Raw genomic sequence first — 27,323 nt, forward strand, 5'->3', positions numbered from 1 at the left:
GGAGACTACTCTTAAGAATTTTACTCCCAGAGACTTCCGGTCAAGATGGCGGCTTAGAGAAAGCTAAAGTTCAGATCTCCTGAAAGCCTTCCTTACCAATCTCAAACCAAATGCTCCTAGGGCACCTAAATTCAAAAAGATCAACAGCATAGACCCTGGGAGTCCTCCTCCTGGACCTGGACCTGGACCAAAAGGTACGCCCCCCCCCCAAAAGCCAGAACCTGAGACCACTCGGACCTAAGGGTTGGCAGAAGGAAGGTCCTAGGACCCATCCCCCCCAACCCAGAGCACCGAGTCTGAGGCAGCAGAGGCAACCTCAGAGCCCCACGGCCTGCTATTCTGAAGGCTGCTTCCAGAAAACAACGTAACCCAGTCAAGGGGGGCACCCAGACAGCAGGAAAACAGAGAAGGACGGGGAGCTCGTAACCCCCTGGGAGCAGCAATTGTAGCTCCGAGATTCTGTGGCCCCTCCCCCTCAGAGAGCAGGGTCTTCTGAAACAACAGTAACCCTCAGGACTGGCAAAAGGGCCTCGGGAGCCGGCTATTCTGAAGGCCAGATCCTGAAAACAACCTGACCCAGTCGAGGGGGCACCCAGAAAGCAGGGAAAAAGAGAGACGAGGGGAGCTTGTAACCCCTTGGCTGGATCCCTCCATCTGAGCGAGTCTCAGTTCCCTGCCTCAGGGCACACTCAATTCAACCCAGGGAAAGCTAATCTTCTTATCAGGAGCCCTGGGAGCTCTGGGAAGTCACGGCTCCTCCCCCTCAGAGAGCAGGGTCTTCGAAAACAACAGTAACCCACATGGCTGGCAAAAGGACCACAGAGCTGGCTATTCTGAAGGCCTCACCCTAAAAACAACCTAATTCAGTATCGGGGACACCCAGAGAGCAGGGAAATAGAGAGAGAAGGGGGAGCTCATAACCCCCTGGCTAGAACCTTCTATCCAAATTTCAGTTCAACCCAGGGAAAGCTAATCTTCTTATCAGGAGCCCTAGCCCTGAGCCCAGGGAAGCCGCAGCTGCTCACCCTCAGAGAGCAGGGACTTCAGAAACAACAGCAACCCTCAGGCCTGGCAAAAGGGCCTTGGGAGCCGGCTATTCCGTAGGCCACATCCTGAAAACAACCTAACCCAGTTGAGGGGGCACCCAGACAGCAGGGAAACAGAGAGAGAGGGGGGGGAGTTTGTAACCCGCTGGCTGGATCCTTCCATAGGAGTCTCAGGATAAAAGTCCTTGCCTCAAGGCATACTAAATTCAACCCAGGGAATGCTTATCTCATTAGGGAAAAGGAGATGAATCTTATCTTTTTCTTTAAGTCAAGCTCTCTTCCATAAGGACTACATTTACATCAAATTATATATATTAATATGTGGGCAAAATGTTTTGTGTAACTCTCAAAAATTGTATGCATCATAAGAGTAGTTAGAAGAAAGATGCATAGGGAAAGATTGGGGCATTAATAAGATTTGGGGAAAGTGGGAGCAAAGAAAGGAAAAGGGAGGGGGGGAACTGTTGATAACACTAAGATTTACTTCAAGAAATAGGGGGGGACTTAATAGAATAATCTTTCCCATATAAAGATACACGTGGGAAGGGGAGGGGAATAACTCTCATATGAGAAGGAGAGGAAAAGAGCGTGAAGTGGAATTACTTAAACCTTACTCTCAGTGAAATCAAATCTGAGAGGGAAGAACATCTAGATCCAGTGGGATCCTGAATTCTATCTTATCCAATAGGGCAAGAAAGAAAGGAAAATTAAGGAGGGGGCGGGGGAAGGGAGTATAAAAAGGGAAGGAAGGAGAAGGGGCCAAGGAAGGGAGCATAAAAAGGGAGGGGCTAGAAAGGGAAGCATCTCAAAGGAGGTAACTAAGGGAACTGACCTAAAGTAAATCACTGGTTCAAGAGTAGATAGCTAAAGAAGAAAGGTCAGAACTAGGGGAAGATATCAAAATGCCAGCAAATCCACAAATGACAATCATAACTTTGAACGTGAATGGGATGAACTCACCCATAAAACATAGGCGAATAGCAGAATGGATTAGAACACAAAACTCTACTATTTGCTGTCTTCAAGAAACACATATGAGGTGGGTTGACACTCACAAGGTTAGAATTAAAGGATGGAGTAAGACCTTTTGGGCCTCAACTGATAGAAAGAAGGCAGGAGTTGCAATCATGATATCTGACAAAGCCAAAGCAAAAATAGACCTGACCAAAAGGGATAGGGAAGGTAAATATATTTTGTTAAAAGGGAGTATAGACAATGAGGAAATATCACTAATCAACATGTATGCATCAAATGTTATGGCATCTAAATTTTTAATACAGAAACTAGGAGAATTGGAGGAGGAAATAGACAGTAAAACCATATTAGTCAGGGACTTGAACCAACCATTATCAAATTTAGATAAATCAACTCAAAAAATAAATAAGAAAGAGGTAAAAGAGGTGAATGAAATCTCAGAAAAATTAGAGTTAATAGACATATGGAGAAAAATAAATAGGGACAAAAAGGAATAAACCTTCTTTTCAGCACTTCATGGCACATTCACAAAAATAGATCATATGCTAGGTCACAGAAACATGGCACTCAAATGCAGAAAAGCAGAAATAATAAATACAGCCTTTTCAGATCACAAGGCAATAAAAATATTGATTGGTAAGGGTACATGGAGAGCCAAATCTAAAATTAATTGGAAATTAAATAATATGATACTCCAAAATTGGTTTATTAGAGAAGAAATCATAAAAACAATTAATAATTTCATTGAGGAAAATGACAATGGCAAGACATCCTTTCAAACCTTATGGGATGCAGCCAAGGCAGTATTTAGAGGAAAATTCATATCCATGACTGCATATATTAACAAATTAGGGATGAAAGAGATCACGGAATTGGAAATGCAAATCAAAAAACTTGAGAATGAACGAATTAAAACCCCCCAGAAGAAAACCAAACTAGAGATCCTACAAATTAAGGAAGAAATTAATAAAATCGAAAGTGACAGAACTATTGAGCTAATAAACAAGACTAGAAGCTGGTATTTTGAAAAAACAGACAAAATAGACAAAGTACTGGTCAATCTAATTAAAAAAAGGAAAGAAGAAAGGCAAATTAACAGCATCAAGGATGAAAAGGGGGATCTCACCTCCAATGAAGAGGAAATTAAGGCAATCATTAAAAACCACTTTACCCAACTATATGGCAATAAATATACCAACCTAGGTGATATGGATGAATATTTACAAAAATATAAATTTCCTAGACTAACAGAAGAAGAAATAGTTTTCTTAAATAATCCATATCAGAAAAAGAAATCCAACAGGCCATGAAAGAACTTCCTAAGAAAAAATCCCCAGGGCCTGATGGATTCACCAGTGAATTCTATCAAACATTCAGAGAACAGTTAATCCCAATACTATACAAACTATTTGACATAATAAGCAAAGAGGGAGTTCTACCAAATTCCTTTTATGACACAAGCATGGTACTGATTCCAAAATCAGGCAGGCCAAAAACAGAGAAAGAAAATTTTAGACCAATCTCCCTAATGAATATAGATGCAAAAATCTTAAATAGGATACTAGCAAAAAGACTCCAGCAAGTGATCAGAAGGATCATTCACCATGATCAAGTAGGATTCATACCAGGGATGCAGGGCTGGATCAACATTAGGAAATTGACTAATTGACCACATCAACAAGCAAACCAACAAGAACCACATAATTTTCTCAATAGATGCAGAAAAAGCCTTTGATAAAATACAACACCCATTCCTACTAAAAACACTGGAAAGCATAGGAATAGAAGGGTCGTTCCTAAAATTAATAAACAGTATATATCTAAAACCATCAACTAATATCATCTGCAATGGGTATAAACTAAATCCATTCCCATTAAGATCAGGAGTGAAAAAAGGATACCCATTATCACCTCTATTATTTGACATTGTATTAGAAACAATAGCAGTAGCAATTAGAGAAGAAAAAGAAATTGAAGGCATTAAAATAGGCAAGGAGGAGACCAAATTATAGCTCTTTGCAGATGACATGATGGTCTACTTAAAGAATCCTAGAGATTCAACCAAAAAGCTAATTGAAATAATCAACAACTTTAGCAAAGTTGCAGGATACAAAATAAACCCACATAAGTCATCAGCAATTCTATATATTTCCAACACAGCTCAGCAGCAAAAACTAGAAAGAGAAATCCCATTCAAAATTACCTTAGACAAAATAAAATACTTAGGAATCTATTTCCCGAAGAAACACAGGAACTATATGAACACAACTACAAAGCACTCTCCGCACAACTAAAACTAGACTTGTGCAATTGGCAAAATATTAACTGCTCATGGGTAGGACGAGCCAATATAATAAAAATGACCGTTCTACCCAAACTCATCTATCTATTTAATGCCATACCCATGGAACTTCCAAAAATTTTTTTTACTGATTTAGAAAAAAACATAACAAAGTTAATTTGGAAGAACAAAAGATCAAGGATATCCAGGGAAATAATGAAAAAAATATATACAAAGGAAGGGGTTCTTGCAGTCCCAGATCTCAGACTATATTATAAAGCAGCAGTCAGCAAAACAATCTGGTTCTGGCGAAAAGACAAAAAGGAGGATCAGTGGAATAGACTGGGGGCAAGCAACCTCAGCAAGACAGTATATGACAAGCCCAAGGATCCCAGCTTTTGGGACAAAAATCCACTATTTCATGAAAACTGCTGGGAAAATTGGAGGACAGTGTGGGAAAGATTAGGTTTAGATCAACACCTCACACCCTACACCAAGATAAATTCAAAATGGGTGAATGACTTGAACATAAAGAAGGAAACTATAAGAAAATTAGGAGAACACTGAATAGCATACATGTCAGACCTTTGGGAAGGGAAAGACTTCAAAACCAAGCAAGACTTAGAAAGAGTTACAAAAATGCAAAATAATTAATCTGGAATACATCAAATTAAAAAGTTTTTGTACAAACAAAACCAATGTAACCAAAATCAGAAGGGTAGCAACAAATTGGGAAGCAATCTTCATAAAAACTTCTGAGAAAGGGTTAATTACTCAAATTTATAAAGAACTAAATCAATTGTACAAAAAATCAAGCCATTCTCCAATTGACAAATGGGCAAGGGACATGAACAGACAGTTTGCAGCCAAAGAAATCAAAACTATTAATAAGCACATGAAAAAGTGCTCTACATCTCGTATAATAAGAGAGATGCAAATCAAAACAACTCTGAGGTATCACCTCACACCTAGCAGATTGGCTAACATGACAGCTATGGATAATAATGAATGCTGGAGGATGTGGCAAAGTGGGGACACTAATTCATTGCTGGTGGAGTTGTGAATTAATCCAGCCATTCTGGAGGGCAATTTGGAACTATGCCCAAAGGGTGATAAAAGACTGTCTGCCCTTTGATCCAGCTATAGCACTGCTGGGTTTGTACCCCAAAGAGATAATAAGGGAAAAGACTTGTATAAGAATATTCATAGCTGCACTCTTTGTGGTGGCCAAAAATTGGAAAATGAGGGGATGCCCATCAATTGGGGAATGGTTGAACATATTGTGGTATATGTTGGTGATGGAATACTATTGTGCAAAAAGGAATAATAAAGTAGAGGAATTCCATGGAGACTGCAATGACTTCCAGGAAGTGATGCAGAGCGAAAGGAGCAGAACCAGGAGAACATTGTATACAGAGACTAATACACTGTCGTATAATCGATTGTAATGGAGTTCTCCATTAGGGGCGGTGTAATGTCTCTGAACAATCTGCAGGGATCTAGGAGAAAAAACACTATTCATAAGCAGAGGATATACTGTGGGATTAGAAACACCAAGGAAAAGCAACTGCCTGACTACAGTGATTGAGGGGACATGACAGAGGAGAGACTCAAAACGAAACTCTAATGCAAATATTAACAACATGACAATTGGTTCAAATCAAAAACACATGTGATACCCAGTGGAATCACACGTCGGCTATGGGGAATGGGGGGGAGGAAAAGAAAATGATCTTTGTCTTCAACTAATAATGCTTATAAATGATCAAATAAAATATTATAAAATAAAAAAAAAACCTATTCCTATCCTCTCCCACCAATAAGAATATATAGTCTCTAGTGCCAAATACAAAAATAATTATGGCTAAACATATAACTCAAAGAAAGTTAAAATTAATAAGGTAATATATGTATATATATACATATATATATAATTAAAGCACTAAATAAAACTCAGATACCATCATCATAATCATTATATCATCACCATCATCATCAGGATCATTGTTGTGAAAAAATATTAAACAAAACTAAATAGTGCAGTGGCCAACTTTGAGGATATATGTAATATTCTATACCTGTGATCCTCTACATTTTTACCAAGAGTATCACCATGTTTTTATTATTTGTCCCCTGGAACCAAAATTGTCTTTCTATTTAAATATAAATTCAGATGTCTTGATATATTTAAATTTTTATTTACATTGCTGTTGATATCACATATTTTGTTTCCTGATTCTATTTTTTTCCCTTTGTATCAGTTCCTACAAGTTTCGAATGTTTCATGAATTTCTTTCATCATTTATCATGGTGCAATAATATTCCATTACATTTACATACCACAATCTGGTCCACCATTCCACTATCAATAGGTACTTCCTTTGTTTTGGGGTGATTGTTTTTGCTTCTGTAAAGAAGGCTGACAAAAACATTTGGGTATGCTCTGTTGAAGGATTGGTGAATAAAAGAATATGAAGAGTTTTAAAAATAAGAAAACAAATAGAGGAAGAAGTAAACAACTTAATGATCCCATCACACCTTCCTTTATCTGACTTAGAACTTCTCACAAACCAGATTGTCAATTAACAAAAGATATACAAGCTTTACAAACAAGAACATCAGAGTTGCATGAAATGGGTTTGATACAAAAAACAGCATCCCTGGATTACAATTTCCCACAATATCAAACCAGGAGATAAAATATACATAAAAATTTTCAATAGGAAATTGGCTATAGACATAAAATGGACTGGACCACATGAAGTATTGCTTACTACCCAACATCTATAAAAATTTCTGGGAAAGACTAAAGGTTCCACTGTTCTCACATAAAAATAGAAAAATCCAACATCACTGTAACAGACATAACAGAAGAAGATAATTAGACAAAAGGTAGTACCGAGAAATGAAAACAAACACTGATTAACATCAAAAAATACCCCACAAAGAAACAATAGTAACACATAATGTTTGAGACAGAGATATCCCAGAAGTCAAGCATACCAGAGTGATGAGAAGAAGACAAATTTCCAGTTCAGAGGTTTTAAAAGCATCCTAGAGGAATAGATTTTAAAGCATCCCAGAGGAAAAGCATCAAGAAAAGCTGCTAGTGAAAAGAAACAAAGAAAAAAAGCTGAAATGGACAGCTAAGACTGAAATTTGTAAATTTGTTTAATAAAAAGAGGACAGATGGAAAGCAGAACTTATATGTAAGACAGAGTGTGGTGAAATCACGAAACAAAATTAATTTCACATATTTGGGAAATAGCATGCAACACTACATAATGTGGAAGAAAGACGAGATCTATCAGTCAACATGAGAAGTGGAAATCTGAATAAACTTGATAAGTATTCCTTCCACACAACACTATTAGACACAAAACACAAAATCACAAACTGGCATATATTGGGAGATCTCATGTAAAGAAAAGAGTGTCTGAAATGATATTTATACAAAATATAAATATGTATATAGTTAGTTCCATAAGGTCTTGGGCAAATAGAAAGATCAACAGATATTTCTATTTGACTGACATCAAGATTAGGGAACTATGTATATTATTGTATTATATGTAAATAATCTCTATAAAATATATGCTATATTTAGGTTAGTAACAGTGATAGAGAGTGTAAATATTTAGTATAGCATGTATATATGTTGTACATAAAATTAGATTATAGATTAGGCTAGGGATTTAGAAAATAGTTATAATAAATAAGGAATAGAACAAGAGTAAGTTAAGTTAAGCCTAGCATAGACAGTTATACTGAGGAATAGACTTGAGCTTCATTTGCAGATAGTAAAGTTTAAATTGTATAAGTTTAACTTAGCAAGAGTAAGTAGTATTATCATTAAGCTTCAAATTTCTTTGTAATGGTTTTGTTCATACATTTATTGTACTGAATTTATTGTAAAACCCTAAAACTTCCCTTACCCAAATTTTCTTGCATAGAATTCCTTAGAGTAGATAAAATTAGCATAGAATAGTGATGCAGTAATTGAGGGAAGTTTATTATTTTGGGGACAGTAGTTAGTAATTAGATTTAGTAGACTGGTAAGTATAATAAAAATAAGTGACCTTGGGAAGGTCAAAACAAACAAAAAAAGGGAACAATTGTGGAAAGGAAAAGTGAAGCAAGTTTTGGACTTTCTGCCTCTCAGGTAGAACAAACAGCAGTTGGAATATTAAAGACAAGATATTGACAGCAATTACAGTGGGTGAGGGGAGGGGCAACTTGGAGTGACAGTTGGTCTTGAAGGTATATCTTTCCTGGACCTTGGACTGGAAGGAGCCTCTCTCCCTGATTCAGGAGAGAAGTATCTCTATTCCTAATTTTCCCAACTGTGTGCTCTATTTGGATTCCTGTAATCATGTCATCAAAGAAAATGATTTAAGGTGAGTGGTTTGAACTGTAAGGCCTGTCTCTAGGGACATCAGACCAAAGAGACAGGCCTAACCAACTCTGAAATTCAGAACCTTTTCTTCCTCTTTCTGTCTACTGCTAAAGGCTATGAATTAAAGAAAAATAGCATAGATTAGCTTAGACAGGAATAAAAGAAACCCTCCACCAGCCTGTGAGACCTGGCCTCAGCTCAAAAGCTGAGAGAGATGCAAATACAATAAAGGGAAATCCAGATTCCCTCTACCCTGATACCTCCCCAATGCAAACTTGTTATTAAAATTCATCTTTATTTAATAAAACCACAGTCAGATAAGAGGACTATCATTTCAGGGGAACTTAGAGGCATCTGAACCTAAGGACAGCTATTCAACCATAAACAGTCCTTATTGGACCCCTGCTAGTAGATTTTGGCCCAGGGGAAGGCTTGTTCCTCAGGTGAATCCATGCTTACCTGTTCTGGGGTATCTTCAACATCTCAATAGAGAAGACATTCCCTCAGGCTATTATATTTGGCCCATTTCTGGGAACCCAATTTTTGAAAGATAGCTTCTTGGAAGGGAGCATCTCTTTCCCTTTACCTCTGCAGCAGCCATATTCCCTCTGTCCCATCAACTCTTCCATTCCCTGTTACAAAACCTTCCTTATCCCCTGTACCTCTTTAATACCCCTACAATTCTTTTAAAAATTACATTATACATAAATCTTAAATTACTGCCTCCAAGTAAATTTTAGTTCAGTTCTTCAACTGTCAGCTTAACCAAGTTCTCTGCCTCTAACGTCCAGCCACACAGAGATACAAAAGAGATCTTTCTTTTTCTTCTGTTGGTCTTCTTTGTTCAGCAACTCTCCAACTTTCACTTTCTCTACCAACCAAACTATCACTCGGGTTTTCCAAGTTTCCCAAGAAAATATCCAGAGAACAGCAAGAACCAGACTCTCAGAGCTCAGATAACTCCAAGAGATGCTTTGACAGTTGGTGAACCCACTCTTTAAGTCCCTCAGAATTCCAAGCCTAATTCTGGCTCAATATTCCAAGCTGGGTTTGAGGCCTTCACATAATCCTTTACTAACAAAACCCAAATTATTCTAAAATCCTAATTTTATCTCTATACAATCGATTTTCCCAAATCAGCCCATGCAGACAACAACAAAACAATATTGAATTTTTAAGGATAGTTTGAAATATGTCTCCTTTCTAGGAATAGAAGTAAAGGAGGGAGGAGAAATTCATTATATTAAACCCCCTAACAAAAGTCCTTGTGTTTTCTATAAAAAACTAGTAGTAAATAACATCTGATAGCTTATGGAAGCCTACTGGGAACTAAATATCATCCTCATCAACAATAGACCTACACTTTAGAGAGCCATCCAACAGTATTTCTGAGGGTCTGGAGTACACTCTCTCCAGGTGTTAGGATTTTAGTCGAATAATGGAGCGAGAAGCACTATATGCTCAGTCACACATGGGTAAGTATCACATAGCGTTCTGCCATGGAATGAGGCTGGTTTATTTTATAGTTTCAGGTAGTACATGCTTTTCTGGCTCACAATCAATTTTCTACATACATGCTTCCATAGAACTTAACAACTGATATGAAGCCTAAGGAGATAGTCAACATAACAAGGTTGCTATGACAGAAATAGATGAATGACATAAGTTGAGTGGTTTGGGGGTTAGTCCCTCTTGACTTAAGGAGAATCATTGTTACTTTTTGTCAGCTTTCACAATCAATCACAATTACTTAGGAGATAGATAACAAAACATTTAGTCTCTAGGTATAGGGATAGAGGGTAATTTAATGACATACCAGAATTGGGATTTTCCTCAATTTACAAGTTCTATTTTTCTTGTGTTACTTTAAAGTGCCTGGCAATATTGCCTGGTTTCTGTCTGCAGGGGAGTGTGTCTTAAAGGAGATTGATGTTCTTGGCTTTCCTGGCTTGTAATGGGAGTGAATGTAACTCTGTGGAGAGGGAAAGGAGTAGGGGATAATGGGTAATGATATTTAGGTTTTAATTCTGTGAATATACTCTTTTCGGGTAATAATCTAAGAGGATTAAAGTGGGATATATGTTTATACTATAAGTCTTTGCTCTTAAATAATTTCTTTTTTATTAGAGAGAGAACAATTATTATCCATTAGTGAGGGAAGATAGAGACAAGTCACAGAAGGGGATCAGTGGGGACTCATTTTTGAGTGCTGCAAGGCAGCTCCCATTTCCTAAAATGTGATATTGTCAGCCAGTGGGGGTGTAATGGCTCCCAACATTACACTACAGTGCTTGATATGTCATGACATTTTATTGTTACTACTGAGAAGCTGATTTCTTTCATCAAGAGAAAAAGAGGCTGAGTGAGCTATCATTACTGAGTAACTAGGGAGTTTACAAGAAGGAAAGAAGAACAAAGAAAGGAAGGAATTATTTATTAAGTGCCTACTATGTGACATGTAATCTCATAAATGCTTTAAAAACATACCATGTGATTCTCTGCAAAATAAGCGCTATTATTATTTATTTTCTCCAGTTGAGGAAACCGAGGCTCATAGACGGTTAAGGGACTTGTGCAATGACACATAATTAGTAAGTTTGTGAGACCAGATTTGAAATGAGATTTTCATGACTCTGAGCCCCCAATATTCTAGTCACTAAACAACCTTAATATCAAATGATCATAAATACAATTGCCTGTAACTGATACTATGTGGTCCATGTTACAAGTTAGTGACTTCACCAATCATTATCAGTCTATTCCTGTGACTGAGATTATTCAGAATTACTTTGTATTCACATTGAAAGGTATTCATCATATATGGAACATTCATCCAGCACTACTTAAATTCTCCCTTTTCTTTCCATATTATCATGAATAGAGGATTCAAAAGGGCTTCCTTTCTTATGAGAATAGACATACACAACTATACTAATGATATGTTGAATAGTTTGGATAAAACAGAGGCCCTATATCAAAAGGTAACCCATATTATTGATAAGACATCAGAACTCATACTGATAACTTATCCTCCAGTTTGCTCAGTAAAATGTGTGGGAATAGGATGGATTGGCCAAGCACAGCTCAGAATAATCTGTTGACCCTTCCTCCACAATTGTCTTAGGAGCAAAAGAACTTGAGTTCCAATCCTGCTTCTGATGATTCTTACTAGTGTGACCTTAGGCATATCACTTATCTTCATTTACTCTTAGTTTTTTCATCTCTAAAATGAAGGGGTTTGACCTCAATAGATTTGAAATATTTTCCAATTTTATTTCTTTTGTCCCTGTCATAGAGGATGTATATTTATCAGAATGATCAGAACTAGGGATGAATAGTTTTCTCATCATTCTTTAGAAATAAAATTTTTCCTCATTTGATGTAAATAGATAATAATTGACAGCACAATATCTCCCAAGAGTAAGAAAAGTGAGAAATGGTTGTGTCTCTTCTTTCCTATCAACTTCATTTTCCCTAGTTAAAATCAAACTCTTCAGTTAAGGTATTTAAGCCTCAAAACTCATTTCTCAGAGAGCAATTTTCCATTTGAAATGCATAATTGCAATTAATTGTGATAGAGATGATTTTCACATATTAGATGCATTTGTTATTGTTGGGAACAGGTTGGAAATTCCCAATGCAGACAGTGTCAAAGCTTTTGCAGGTGATGATAATCACAGACCTATTAAAAGATGAACTCATAGAGTTCACTTCTATATGATTTGGCACCCAGACCTAGACTGCGGGAGACCTCACTATGAGAGCACTAAGGTCCTTATATCTTGAGTGCTAGCTGTTCCTGTCTCCACCACTGGCTGTTGTTGTCTACCAAGATACCAAGGAGTCCACAAGTATTCAGTAAGTGGTTCTTAATTCCTGGGCTCTGAGATAGAGAAAGAATAGGGAAGAGTTCCTTAAGAATCTCATTTTATTCTGTTCTTTTCACTGCTATACAGATGTTTTTATGTAATAAATACATTCTTTTTCTTTTCTAATGTTTCCATTTCCCACATTTTCTCCCACATGTAAATACATATTATATATGAAGTTGTAATTTTTCAAAATGGAGTAAATATAATCTCAATTTCTTTTTACTCTAATATTTTAAATATATCAATAAAATGTATTTTAAAATAATGTATATATATGCATATATGTGTATATTTATGTTTTCTATATTATTTTTTCATTTTTTAAATCTTTTTAAAACTTTTTATATTTGCGTGTATCTTTAAGTGTTTCCCCACTTTTTTCCAAAAGAGTAATTATTATCTCTTCAAATCTATTTCTCTTTTAGGCTAAAAAATATTTTTTTCACTTTCCCCCCCATAACAGTCTCTCTCCTGCCAATTAACACTTAGAATTAATTCTTTTCTCCTTGTTATACTTAAGTTTAAGGATTTTTTCTTCATAATCCCCTCTCCCTCACAACAGTATTTTCACTATATCCAGTAATCAGTATAATTCTTTCATGTTCTAAAATGTGTTTGTTAACTCAGTGCATATTAAATCTATTACATTTGACATACCTTCTAAAAGGTTTTATGCACTACTTGAAATATTGTGATATCCTTTTTCAGGTCAGACTAATTTGTACTTTAAAATATTCAGTTAGCATATAAAGAAAATTAACAGATAATTGCTTTTCCATTTAACAGGTGAAAAAAAATAATACCTAGAATGGAAAAATAACTAGCCCACAATCACATCACCAGATTTCAGTAGAGGTATGAATAAAATCCAAGTTCTTTGGCTCTTAGTATAGTCCTCTTATTTTACTATGCATTTCTAAGAAGTACAGATTTTTCCAAACTGTAGCTTATATTATCTAATTTACATGATAGAATTATCTTATGCAATCACTTTATGTCTCACATTAAGAGAACAGAACATGAGACAGGAATATATTCTGATTTTCCATTGTGTTGCTGTGCTAGTTTATCTCATCTCTCTTCTTATGCTGTATTAATGATTGCTTGAAAAGGAAGTTGGGAACCTCAGATTAACTCCTCCAGCTGTTCTTGAAGTGTTTTAATTATCAAATATGTTTATTCTTATGGAATTTTTCTCCCCAAAATATTGCTCTTCTTCCCATTAAAAATATATATATATATATATATAAAACCATTATCTTCCATCTTGGAGCCAATACTATGTATTCGTTCCAAGGCCTAAGAGTGGTACGGGCTAGGCAATGGGGGTCAAGTGACTTGCCCAGGGTCACACAGCTGAGAAATGTCTGAGGACAAATTTGAACCTAGGATCTCCGGTCTCTAGGTGTGACTCTCAATCCACTGAGCCACCCAGTTGCCCCACCTTCCATAAAATATTGAAAGCTTAGAGATAATAGTTGTTCCTGTAACCTTTCATTACCATAGAAGTCAAATGCAGGCTTTCTTTAATTAATAATATCATTTTCAAGCACCTGAGCCGTGTCTTATCATTCCTTTATTCTTTAGCCTTTTTCCTTTCCTTGATTTTTTTGTTACTATTCATTTTTTTCATTGCCAAATATTACATTTTAATTAATTTTGTGAGGTTCATGTTGTGATTTTCCTTCCAATTTTCTATGATTAAAAACAATTTTTTGTAATCTTCTGCATTAAAGAAGATAACAGGTTTTAATACAAAATTATGCTGTCTCATTTCTCTTCACTTTTTACCTCTTCATTTTGTTTTAAAATCATTTATTTTTTCATTTCTTTCTTTTTCCTCCTCACCTTTTCCTCAATATATTTTCATATCTCCTATCTAATATGCTATTTTCCTTTTCCATATTTTCCATTTGTTTCTTTAAACATGCCTTCTTATAAACATTTTATTAGTCAATACTTTGTATCTCTTATTTTCACTAACATTTTTGAATTCTTTATTTTTCCCCTTGCCATTATTTTTAATTCCCTGTATAGTTCTCTAAACAGGGTAAATGCTTTAATCACAGGGTTCAATTTAATTGAATCAATTTTACTGTCATTGTTATTCCAGTTCTTGCCTTACCTAGCCTTAACAATTCACCAAATGAAACCAACCTGAAGTCACTCTATTTCCATGTTTTAACATTTCTCTTTTTCACATACCCCATTACTTCTTTTAATGACTGTTCTTTCTAGACTACTTTTCTTATTTCATTTCCCCCTTGACTATGTCTTATATTTTTGACTCATTTGCTCTCTCAATATTGATAACCTCACATTCCTCTACCATCCACTTTCCTCTTTTCATACTTGTAATCTTATGAGTTATAATTCCTTCCTTTTTTGCTTCTTTCCCTATCTTTCACCCACCAAAAAGGGCAACTATGTCTATGAGTTTATTTTGTGAATATTAACTTATTTTGCATTAAATAAAATCCTCTCTTTCTCCATTTGAAATGTGTTTGTTTTGTTTTTCAGAGTTGTCTCTAAGCATTCTTCTAGGTCACATTTGTACCTCTAAACACAGGAAAACAAGGTGTATTATTTTTAGTTGACGTGTTCCGTCACAAATACTATTCTTCCACATCACAGGTAATATGGAAATGTGACAAAGAGAGAGGAGTCTAATCTTCCTTTATCCTCACCTATATACTCACCTAAAATTCTGACCACACATTTAGTTAAATTCTAACCACACATTTAATTAACTTTCTCCTAAGTCAATGCTCAATCAAGTCTTTTATACACCTCCAAAACTGAAGATGCCCCTAGCTTTCTTTCTTTGTTTCTTTTCCCATTTTTGACTAAATGTGCCTCCTCTCCTTTCTTCTCCCTCTTTATTTAATGCTCTATAGTCTGGCTTCTGACTCCCTCAATCAATGAAACTTGCTTTACTCTAAGTTAACAATCTTTTAATTGTAAAAAAAAAAAAAACTAGAATGGTCTTTTTTTCAATCCTCATCTTTCTTGATCTCTTTATAGCCTCTGACATTGTTAATCACCTACTTGACATTCTTATTTCTAGGTTTTCATGTTGCTGCTCTCTGGTTCTTTCCCAAAGTTATCCTAATTATTCCTGAATAGGCTATTGCTGAATATTTATCCAAGTCATGCCCTTTCATTTTGGGCAGTCAGTTAGTCACTATACTGGGCCCTACCTATACTCTTGACCCTCTGTATTATTCACTTATTGATTCTATCCATTTTCAGTGATTCATTTGTCATCTGTGTGTAAATGATTCTCGAATTTGATTATTCAGGTCTATCCTCTCTGTAGTCTTCCATCTTAAACTCTGTATTAATAATCTCAAATTAGTTGTTAAATGGACATTTTAAACTTGACATGTTCAAAGATAAAACTTATTATTTTTACCCCTAAAACTTCCATTCTTCATAACTTCCATTCTACTCTTGAAACTAAAATCATTTTTCCTGGCTTCCAGATGGATTGTCTAAGAATCATTCTCACCTCCTTACTCTCATGGCCAATATCCAGTCTTTTCATAATTATTTTACATTTTACATTAATAAAATATATTGAATATAAACCCAGTCTCTTCTGACTTGCTAAAATCTAGGTCATTACCTCCTGCCTGGACTATTTCAATAGCCTTCTGGTTAGTTTCCATACCTCAAATCTCTTCCCACTTCAAATCCATGCTCTGCTCAACTGAAAAAGCAACCTTACAAAGTGGAAGTCTGAATAAGTCACTTTCCTACTCAATAAAGTCCAGTAACTTTCTATCACCAGTGCCTTTAATACTTTCCATAATGTTTGACCTCACCTTTATAAATCTCCTTACACCTTATAACTGTCTTCCCTAGGAACTCTCTGGTCTGGTGACAGTTTTCTTTTTGTTTTGTGAATGAATACTCCATCTTCCAAATCTGAGTCTTTTCTGGTATCTAGTTTGCTTATTCATTGTTTTTTTACAAGATGTTTCCAATTAGATTATAAAATGCTTGAGAATATGAATTTTATTTTGCTTTTTCTAAATCTCCAAGATGTAGCTCCTTGAATGACATATAGCAGGCATTTGAAAATGATGTTTGATGAAATAATTAAATTTGAAAAATTAATTTCACAAATTCTATGATTATGAATTTGAGAGACCTACAGGGAAATAATAACATTACTGTCTATTTCAAGCTTTTAGTATTATTAAAAAATCAGGCATGATCCTTTAAAAGGATGAATGAGGTTATTAAGTTGAGTTTTATATCAAGTACTGATACATGGAGATATTTTTATAGATCGATTATATACATGTTTATAATAATAATATTTTTGTGCTGGATTTTTGTGAAACACAGTAAAGCAATGGATTGGAATAGGATAATTACTCTTTATATATAATTTTCAGCAAATCAAAACCAAGTAAAATGAGTAAAATTCAACTTGTTCTTTCCAATTTAATACAGCCTCCTATTTTATTGAGTTCCACCATCATTTCTCTCAACTTTCCCAAGAGAAAATTAGAAACATATACACAAAATCACTATTATTACCAAAAACACACTAGTGACATCATAGAAGGGTTTAGGTATAGTCTGGTGGAAACAAAAAATCCAGACGAAAGCATTTGATACACCAAATTATTACATGTCAATTATGCCCACAGTAAAGATAGGCACAATTATCCAATTAGAGGGCCTTGTGTACTGAGAGAAAGAACAATTGTGAGCAAATTGGAAGTCCAGAAAGAGATAAAAATCCAGTAATTTTTTTTTTCCTGTGGTAAGCCTTTGTGTCATGGCATTTGCAAACTATTATGACTCTAGACTTTGATTTTTGTTGTTGTTGTTGTTGTTAAGGAAATATTTGATCTGTTTTAAATGTTAAAATAGAATGCAACTATTATCTGAGGAAATCAGTGGATTCCAACAGATATGAAATGTATTTTTCCAGAAGAAAAAAAAAGTAGAATAGTGTATTTTTAAAAAAGGCATGAACAACTCTGCTCTTTTGGTGACATTTATCAAGTAAATTTATTACATTATATCTCAGATTCCTCATTTACAAAGAGAGGCAATCATAATACCTTGTCACTATTTTAATGTCTATATCTAGATCTATGATCTTATTAACTATAAAAATGGGACTCAATCAATTTTCAATATTCCAACAGCTGGAAGAAATGGAACATCAAAGGTTTGTTTGTGAAAGTCATGCAACTGCATTATTTTTTTTTGGTTGTCTATTTCTTCCTTTTTTTAGGCTCTTCCATTCTTTGGGGTATCAGATCTACTGACTCCTTGAAGCCAAATGATATCTAGTGAGCTGATCTTTGGTTTGGCCTTCTTTTTTCAATGTGTCATTGGTGCTGTAGGGAATTCATTGCTCCTCATACTTTATGGTTATATTGCTTTCAAAAAGCCTCAAGAAAAGAAGCCCATGGACTTGATTCTTGCTCATTTGACTTTGGCCAATATGGCAACACTTTTTACCAGAGGCATTCCAGAAATCATGTATTGTTTTGGGATGAGAAGTATTTTGAATGATTTGGGGTGTCAACTAGTCATGTACATCTACAGAATTTTCCGAGGACTTTCTGTATGCACAACAAGCCTTCTGAGCATGTTCCAGGCCATCATCATCAGTCCCAACAACTCTGTGTGGGCAAGGATCAAAGTCAAAACCCCCAAATATATTTTACATTGTTTCCTTTGTGTCTGGGTAGCAAATGCATTGATCTATATCAGGGTCATTGAAGGCACCGAAGCAATAAAAAATGACAATATTTCCAGATATAATTATATAGCGCATTTTTACATGGTAAGAGCACCAAAAGAGAACAAATCTGCTGTTGCATTTTTCTTTGCTTTAACTCTTCATGACTTTATCTTTCATTTGCTTATGGCATTGTCCAGTACCCACATGGTGCTTCTCCTCTATAGACATAGCAAGCAAGTGCAGCACATTTATAGCAATAGCAATTCCTCTAGATCCTTCCCTGAAATCAAGGCCACTCAGACCATTCTCTTGCTTGTGAGCTGTTTTGTTTTATTTTACTGGATCAACAACTGTTGCACCTTATATGTGTCATTTCATTTTGAAAAAAAAGTTGAGGTAGAAACAATTGGAGCCTTTTTTGGTGGTTGTTATCCTGCCCTCTCTCCCTTATTGCTGATTGGCAGTGATAGTCGTATTGGAAAACTTCATTTTATACCTGGGAAGGAAAAAAGACATCACAAGGATTTTGTGAATGGATTAGTCAATTATTGATTCTAATTTCACCTCAATACTTCCATGTGTTATGATTTTCCAGTCAAAGGAAAAAAAAGTATAGATTATAAACATGGAATTTCATAAAACCACATTTGAAAGAATTTATTGTCTCATACCTGGATTGGAAATGAAGTATCTTTCTCTTTCACCCTTCAGTGTGAAAATGATTATCATGAGGATTCAGGCTCCTTTTAGTTTACTCTCACTAGATAACTCATCTTGGTAGGTCATATCACCATTATATGCCACATTTTCCTCCTTCGTGAAATGAAAGGCTTCAACTAGAAATAAGACATCACTTCTATAGAGGCTACATGATATTGTGGTAAGAACATTGGAATTAATGTTAAAATCCTAGGTTTAATTCCTTGCTTTAGTGGATAATATCAATATTATAATATTCAATAGAATGATCATCAACTGCAAAGTATATCATTAAATGATAGCAAAACAAAGAAAGACAAAAATATCATTTCTGACCTGAAGAAGCTTGCATTTTAATGCCAAAGAAAACATTGAAGCAACTATGGAAATATGTAAAATAAATACTTAGTGTAAATATGACATAAACTTAACAGGCATATTTTAGCAGTTCTGGAAATGGCCTATTGCAGATAGAGTGGAATTTCTCTTGAGTCTTGAGAGAAGACAGAGAATGTAGGTAAAAATGAAATGTATTCAAGGGAAGGGTCATGGGAAAAGAATATAATTTAGAAATATAGTATCTTTTGAGAGCAACAACAAAAAGCCCAGTGTCACTTGTATATGCATAGGACTAAATGTTTTAGAAATCTTGAAAGATCAGAAGGCCCTAGGTATTGAGGTACATTGAATGACACTTAGAGGATTTTGCATTTAATTATGTGATAAGAAAGAAATGGCATTTATTGAATAGAGGGATGATATGATCAGACCTGTGCTTTAAGAATAAATATTTGATAGTTGAGTGGAAGATGAACTGGAGTAGTGAAAGTCTTGAGGCAGAGAAACTAATGAGGAGGCTCTTACAATACATGCATGATGTGATGTATATACCCTTTTTCAGAGAAGAGAAGGGGGAATTGGCAAAATACTTTAAGAAAATAAAATCTAAAAGAGTAAGTCACATATTGGATATAGGAGGTGAAAGGGAGATGACATCTAATGCAGGGTTGTAATGCTGGCTAACTTGTTGGATGGTGATATCCTCAATAGCAATAAGAAGGAAAAGAAGAATGATTTGAGAGGAAAAAAAGTTCAGTTGGGTTTGAGATATCTGTGTGACATAGAGTTCAAGATATCTAATAGAAGTAGATGTAAACCTGGATGTTAGGGAAAAGATAAGCCAGTCTGAGATTCATCAAGAAAGACATGATAATTGAATTACTTGAAGCTGATGGGATTATGTATAAAATACATAGGTAAATAAAGGGCCCTTGACAGAGTCTCCTGGAATGGTCAGGTGATTAGAGATGACCTACATTAATATAGAGTAAAAAAAGTTAAGAACGACTGGTCAGATAGTTAAGAAGGGAACCAGGAGAGAGCATCATGAAAACCTGGAGAGAAGGGAGTTTCTAGACAAAAAGGTAATTGACACCACCAAAAGTTATAAAGATAATTGAAAAAAAGACTAATAGATTTAGTCTATTTAGAGATTAATAATCATTTTTATAGAGAACACTTTTCACTGAATGATTAAGTCAGAAGTCAGAATTGTAACTGGGTCAAAACAGAGAGACAGAGAGAGAAAAAGACAGAGTTAAAGAAAGGAAGAGAGGCAGTGAGGAAGGGGGAGAATGAGAGAGAGAGAGAGAGAGAGAGAGAGAGAGAGAGAGAGAGCATATAGAATGGGAGACAAATACTATCTGATGACTTCTGAGGAAATTTAGGCATAGAAGAGAGGAGAATTGTGGAAAATTAGAAAGAAGGGATGTGGACCAAGATAATGTTTTTTGAACCTGAGTGACAACTGGGCAAATTTATAGTCATTAACAAAATGTTTAATAAAAAAGGTCAGATTGAAGAAAATTGAGAGAGGATCACATAGGATCATATACATTTTTAACAAGTAATATGGAACAGGATTATTTGTGCATGTAGATGAGTTTGCCTTGGGAAGAAGAATAATCCCATCATTATGTGAGTCTGACTTTAAGGAGAGATGTTGGGAAAAGACATTTGAATGATATCAAATGAAAAGGAGGGGAAAGGAAGGAACTGTTGGTGAATGGTTTTTATTTTCTCAATAAAATATCGGGCATGGTTCTTATTAGTGAGTATGGGGTAGTGTTTCAGGAATAAGAAGGCCTACAGGAGAGAGTGAAGTAGCAAAGACAAGGATTAAAACAGAGGTAGAGAAAAAATAAACTCTCTCTTCAGTAGTAGAAAAGTGTCCCTAGGAAAATTGTTTCCATGTTAGGAGAGAAATATTCTAGAATAGGACAGATACATTTAAAGTTTCTTCTCAAGGTCTAATACAACAAAAAACTCAGCCAAAGGGATTTGATGCTTAGACCTTTTACCTAGGTGACAGTTTTATGCCCAACTAGGAAGTGATCTCAAGATCCAGCTGGTAATTGATAGCCCCCAGAATTGAGAAGACTTTGTCCTTTGAGAAGTAAATAACCACATCTATTATATTTTGCCTTTATTGATAGTTGTTGCTTAGTCTGTACATGTATATTTCTAAACAAGAGCTTTTCCCCTGAATTTCTGAGAGTCTGATTGGCCTGCAAATTGAAAAAAAATGATCATGGAATAAGAAAGTAGTAATAATGAACTGCAAAATCAGTCATTGAAATATTTTTACTATGGGAAAAAACTTCTACACTATTTTATGAATATTGTAGAAACAACTTAAAAGAGGGAACTTAAATAGATCTCTTAGAACTTTTAATTCTGTGAGGAAAACAGTTTTAAGAAGGAATAAATGTTTATTCATCAAATAATTAAAAGTCAAAAGGAGTGAAAATGAGTTTAAAAAGGGAAATAAATTCTTTTTTGGGAAAATATGCAGGACACTTAAAAAACTTAATAACTAAAGCATGTTGTTGAGGTTGAAAGGAAGAATTTTATCTGACTATTTAAGAAAAAAAGAGGGGAAGAATTAAATAACTAGTTAAAAGGAAAAAAATAGTTAATATTGGCAAAGAAAAGAAAAGTATGAGAAACTAGACAGTAGACCTTGTATGTTTGAGGAAGAAGAGAGCTTCTATGATTACTTTTCAATAAGATATATTGAGCAAAATTTCCTGAATCAATAAATTATTATTATTAAAAGAAAAAGGAATATAAGTCATATTAGACATATTAGAACATATTAGAAACAAATAGAGAAAATATAAACTTTCCTCTCAAAACTCTAGAATATATATAGATTAAATGATTCAATAAACAAAAAAAGTGACATTGAATAAGAAAACAAAATCCTATAATCTCCTGCTTACAAGAAACACACTTCAAAATAAATATATGCAGAAAAATAGCAAAGCAAAAAGAAAGTTTCTTCTACATGTTAACATAAAAAACCAGGAGTTGTTACCATTCTAATTGATAAAGTTTAAACAAAAATTTAAAATATAGGAGGAAAACAAACTGCATTTACTAAAACAAAACAGACAATAAACCTATGTCAGTATTGAACCTATATGATCCAAAATGCCTTAATATCTAAATTCATATTGTAAAAATTAACCAAGTTACAGGGAAATGCAAAATAGGGGTAGGAGACTTTTAGGTCCATCTCGCATTTTTGGATGAATAAAAAATAGGGAGGAATATGTATAGTTGATAAAGTAACTGGTAAAATTAAAATTAAAAGACATATTCTAGATGTGACTCTTAAAGAATATGTTTATTTCTTTGTATTACATGAACATTTTGCATAAATTAAGCATGTATTTGATCATCAAGATAATGCGAATAAATTACAAAATAGAGGAAATGCATCATTTTCAAATCATAGCTCATCAAAAATAATTCATAAATGAAATCCTAAATAATGAATGCTTCAAAAAGAAAATTATGAAAATAATAATTAAATAAAAGAAAATATAATAATAAATAAAAATGACAAATTTTCAAAGATGAAGCTAAGCCATTCCTTAAGGTTAAATTATGTGTTTTAAAGTGTATATTAACAAAATTATAAAAGATAGGATTATTGAACTGAACATACCTCAAAATAAATAAATAAGAAAGCCAGAAAACTAAAACAAACCAAAAAAATGATGTTAAAAATATAGGATAGGGTATAAACTGGAAAAAATTTAAATGATGGAGAATGCTAATAACTGATTGTTTGAAATGACTAGGAAAACAAACTTTTAGCCAATCTGATCAAAAAGAAGAGGATAATGTAGTCCTTAAGAAGTTGGTACAATATGAAAAAGAATAAGCAATATATTGACTTCCCTTCCTTCCCCAATCTCATTAGAACAGATCTAGAAAATATATCAGACTGAATTTCAAAGGGGGTAAATCCAAGAAAATTTCACAGGGAGTTCTTTTTTCTCTTTTTAAAAATTTGCCCTTTTTATTTTTATTTCCCAAGTCATTTTATTTTTTAAAATTGATTTAATTAATTAATTTCAGATATTTTTCCATGGTTACGTAATTCGTATTCTTTCCCTCCACTCCTCCCTCTGCCCTCCCAGAACCAACAAGCAATTCACCCAGGTTTTTCATGTATCATTGATCAAGACCTATTTCCATATTATTAATATTTGTAATAAAGTGATCCTTTAGAGTCTACATCCCCAATCATATTCCTATTAAACTATGTGATCAAAGAAATGTTTTTCTTCTGTGTTTCTAAGGGAGTTATTTTTCATCTCAGATATTATCAGGAGAAAGAGAGGTCTGCAGATATTAACAATTGAATCTGTCAAGGAGAAATAGCCAACTGAGTATTTCAGGGACCAGGAAAAGGCTGAATGCCAGAGCAAGAGGAGATTCTGGACTCATACTAGAACTCTCTTAGATTCATGCTGAGGAACTTCAAGGGGAATAGTTGTCAAATGTCATCTACATATTTATAGGTCAAAAATACAGATAAGATGGAGAAAGACTTGGGTTAGGTAATCAGGGATGAGAAGAAGTTGTGGGCTCTGACTAGTATACTTAAAGAAGAGAAGAGTAAAAGCTAACAGGAGGGATGTGACTCCCAAGAGCAGAGTGGGGTCTCAATTCTAGTTTCTGATCTGATCTAAATCTTGGAACAGTATAATCAGGCCAGAGATATCAAATGAAATGGGAGCTTGCTGTTCTGTTATTCTGAGGAAGCAGAGTTCCTGAGATAGCTGATAGTGGTTAAGTCTAGAAGTAATAATCTACTATTGGTCAAACCACATCATAGGCAAGGAAATTAAAGAGTTTAGACTTGACAGGGGTTGGGTAAAGGGGAAGAAATCAGCTTTTTGCCTGGAACAGAAAACTTTGCTAGCATTGAAAGCTTTTGGGTTCCTAGAATGAGTTGGATCTGAAATTCTTGAATAATTCCACACTCAAAACCCCATGAAAGAAAAAAATAGAATCAGCCCAAATTTTACCTCCAGAAGTGTCTAGGCCTCATTGCTAGAAGTAAGTCCTAAATCAGGAAGTATTGTGGAAGATGAAGCAAACAAAACAAGAATCCCACCACTAAAAGCTATTATGGTGACAAAGATGCTCACAATTCTCCAAAACAAAAGTCATATTTCTTCCCAAACACTCACCTTAGAAGATGGCAGCTTAGTAGCAGCAAAAGCCAAAAATCACTCTGACTATCCTTCCAAAATAATCTTTAAAAAGTGTTTCAAAATGACAGGAATCAAAATCCAACAGCAAGACAGAGTCACAGGGCTATTCCACTGAACACAGCTTGAAAGGCAGGCAGTGAGAGTCAATTTTCACGGGATAAGGGGGAAATGGAAGCAAAGTTGCATACACAGGAGTGCTGGCTGACCCCCCCCCCCCCCCCCCACACACACACACACCTATTGCACAAGATTGCTAACCTGGACACAGAACAACTTTGGAATTGGGTGACCCCAGCTATAATAATGAAAGAGCAACTCAGACCCACCCCTTGAAGTCTCAGGCCCTGTGAGGTTCAGAATTTCATACTATTAGGATTAATTAAGCCATAGCACTAATGAGGAGATTTTGTAGTAATTGGGATCTTAGCAGCTAAGGACAGGGTAAAGAATAGTGGGTAAGGTTTCTTTAAGGCCAGGTGGAATCTTGGGAAGAGTGGAGGTTGGAATTCTGGGTATGGGAGTTTATTGATTTTCCAACTGCCAATGCTCTCCTAGAGTTTTTTCCCTTAGGAGAAGGCTGGTGTTTCTGTTCCCTGGAACACTGAAAAAAAACCAATGGCAGTTGAAGGAGGAGAACAGGTTAGAATTCTTAAATAAGTTTTGTGGGAGAAATTAAAAGAAAAGGGAAAGAGAGAGACTGTTTTTCCTCTGAGTGGCTGCTGAGAGGGCTAGGCCTGGAAGGGCTGGCAATGGGCAGAGAGAGTGAATAACCGAACTGATTCAAAGCTGAAGGAGATTTACAGATTTACAGTAAATGTATAATAAGAGGATTAGTAATTAGCATGAGGTTGTTTAGTATAGTTTGGGCTTTTTAAGTGAGAGATAAGGAGATTTAAGGAGGTTCAAGGGAAACTCTGAGTGGGAAGCAGGTCCATGAGGACCAATGGGACTGGGTTAAGTTTAGATCCTTTATAGATAAGGGAATCCTAATACTCAAAAATTTTGTTTACTTTCCTTAACATTTAATAGTTATTAAATAGTGGGTTATTTTCTTTTTTTACATCTGTCTCTAGTAGCTATGCTTGCGTATCTCCCAAATCTATTACAAGCAATAAGGAAATACTATATCCCAATTTTCCCCCTTTAACATTCTTAGCTCTTCCTACTGTAACATTCCAGCCATTAACAGTCTTCACTATTCTTATTTACACTATTTGCAATATTCTTGACTAATTCTCATTTCTTATATTTTCTGCTGAGAATATATTTTTTTAAACCCTTACCTTCCATCTTGGAGTCAATACTATGTATTGGCTCCAAGGCAGAAGAATGGTAAGGGCTAGGCAATGGGGGTCAAGTGACTTGCCCAGGGTCACACAGCTGGGAAGTGTCTGAGGCCAGATTTGAACCTAGGACCTCCCATCTGTAGGCCTGGCTCTCAATCCACTGAGCTACCCAGCTGCCTGCTCTGCTGAGAATATTTCTAACAATACCACTGGACCTTTGTGAATCTCTGCTGCTATGTGAAGATGTAGTCCCCAGGGCAACATAACTCACAGTGCCAAACCCTGCAAGCAAGCAGAGGAGATAGAATCAGCAAGCAGCTTGCAGAAATCCTAATCCAAAAGGATAAAAAAAGGCTGGGAAAATGAGCAAACAATAATAAAAAAAAAAACTTAACTCTTGAAAATTTCTAAGGGGAAAAAGAGCCAAAGGGCAGAACCAACAGGGGATAGTGAGACCCAGGCAAATCCAAACACTTGCTCTGTCTAAATTCCTTATTACTGTTGAGATTATCACCATCCTCCTAGTTGCCAAGACTCAAAACCTAGGCATCATCCCCACTTCCTTAATCTTTCACATATAAAATATTGCCCTTGAATTCATTTTTGCAATATCTTTCAAATATGTCCTCCTTTTCTCTCCTCTGATTTTTGCCACCACCTTACTCTAATCCTTATTATTTTATACATGGATTATTACAATAAACTTCTGGACACACAGTTTTCTCTCTATTCCATTTTATCCTCTCCTCAGTTTCTAAAAGTGGTTTCCCTAAATTGCTAGTCTAACTACATACTCAGTAAGTTTCAGTGATTCTCTACCACCTCCAGGGTCAAATATAAAATCTGTTTGCTGATCCATGATCTTCATAATCTGCCTACTCCCTACTTTTTTATTCTTTTTGCAACTCATGGTCCCCTTCACCATCAGTTCTAACCTAGTGATATAGAATTCCTTGTTGTTCTTTAAATAAGACACTGCCAATTCTGGACATCTTCCAATGCCTGACCTCCATGTCTGGTATGCAATGCTTTTTCTCCTCCTCTGTTTAAGAAATGGATTCTACATAAAGAATTTGGGCCAGTCATTTCCCTTTCTGATTGAAATTGGCTTAAAAAGGAGCTTATATCACATTTCCCCATAAAGCCATGGGCCTAGGGTATATGCCCATGATATTCCAACACGTACATAAAAATAGATTCTAAGAGATAGTAATTGTGAGAAAAGCAAGCCAATTGCTAAGTCACAGTGGCAAGATGAGCAACCAGATGTGTTTAAATTAAACCACTTGCTCCTGAACAAATAACAGCTGTGGTGTTAATAAATGGAAGTACCTGAGGTAAGGTATATGCTGTTAGAAAAGTAGATCATTGCAAAGGGGTACCAATCTTAGGAAACAGGGAGAAGGCAAGTGACATTAAATTTGTTTCAGAATCATGAATAGTAGGGTACTCATATTACCTCTTCTTCAGTTATTT

At 35.2% G+C, this 27,323-nt stretch overlaps 1 protein-coding gene across 1 annotated transcript; it reads left to right on the plus strand.

Annotated features, from left to right (window-relative positions):
* The first annotated feature begins 17,878 nt into the window (after positions 1-17,878).
* On the plus strand, positions 17,879-18,838 carry monDomV1R1212 (vomeronasal 1 receptor monDomV1R1212). The gene has a single exon (NM_001166794.1). It carries the CDS (start codon positions 17,879-17,881, stop codon positions 18,836-18,838), a length of 960 nt encoding a protein of 319 aa, NP_001160266.1.
* Positions 18,839-27,323: the final 8,485 nt, after the last annotated feature.

The sequence above is a fragment of the Monodelphis domestica genome, chromosome 2, assembly GCF_027887165.1.
Source record: "Monodelphis domestica isolate mMonDom1 chromosome 2, mMonDom1.pri, whole genome shotgun sequence".
Classification (NCBI taxonomy): domain Eukaryota; kingdom Metazoa; phylum Chordata; class Mammalia; order Didelphimorphia; family Didelphidae; genus Monodelphis; species Monodelphis domestica.

Bases quoted from the DNA above. Each gene is read 5' to 3' on its own strand.
- monDomV1R1212 (NM_001166794.1), top strand. From the start codon at position 17,879: ATGATATCTAGTGAGCTGATCTTTGGTTTGGCCTTCTTTTTTCAATGT.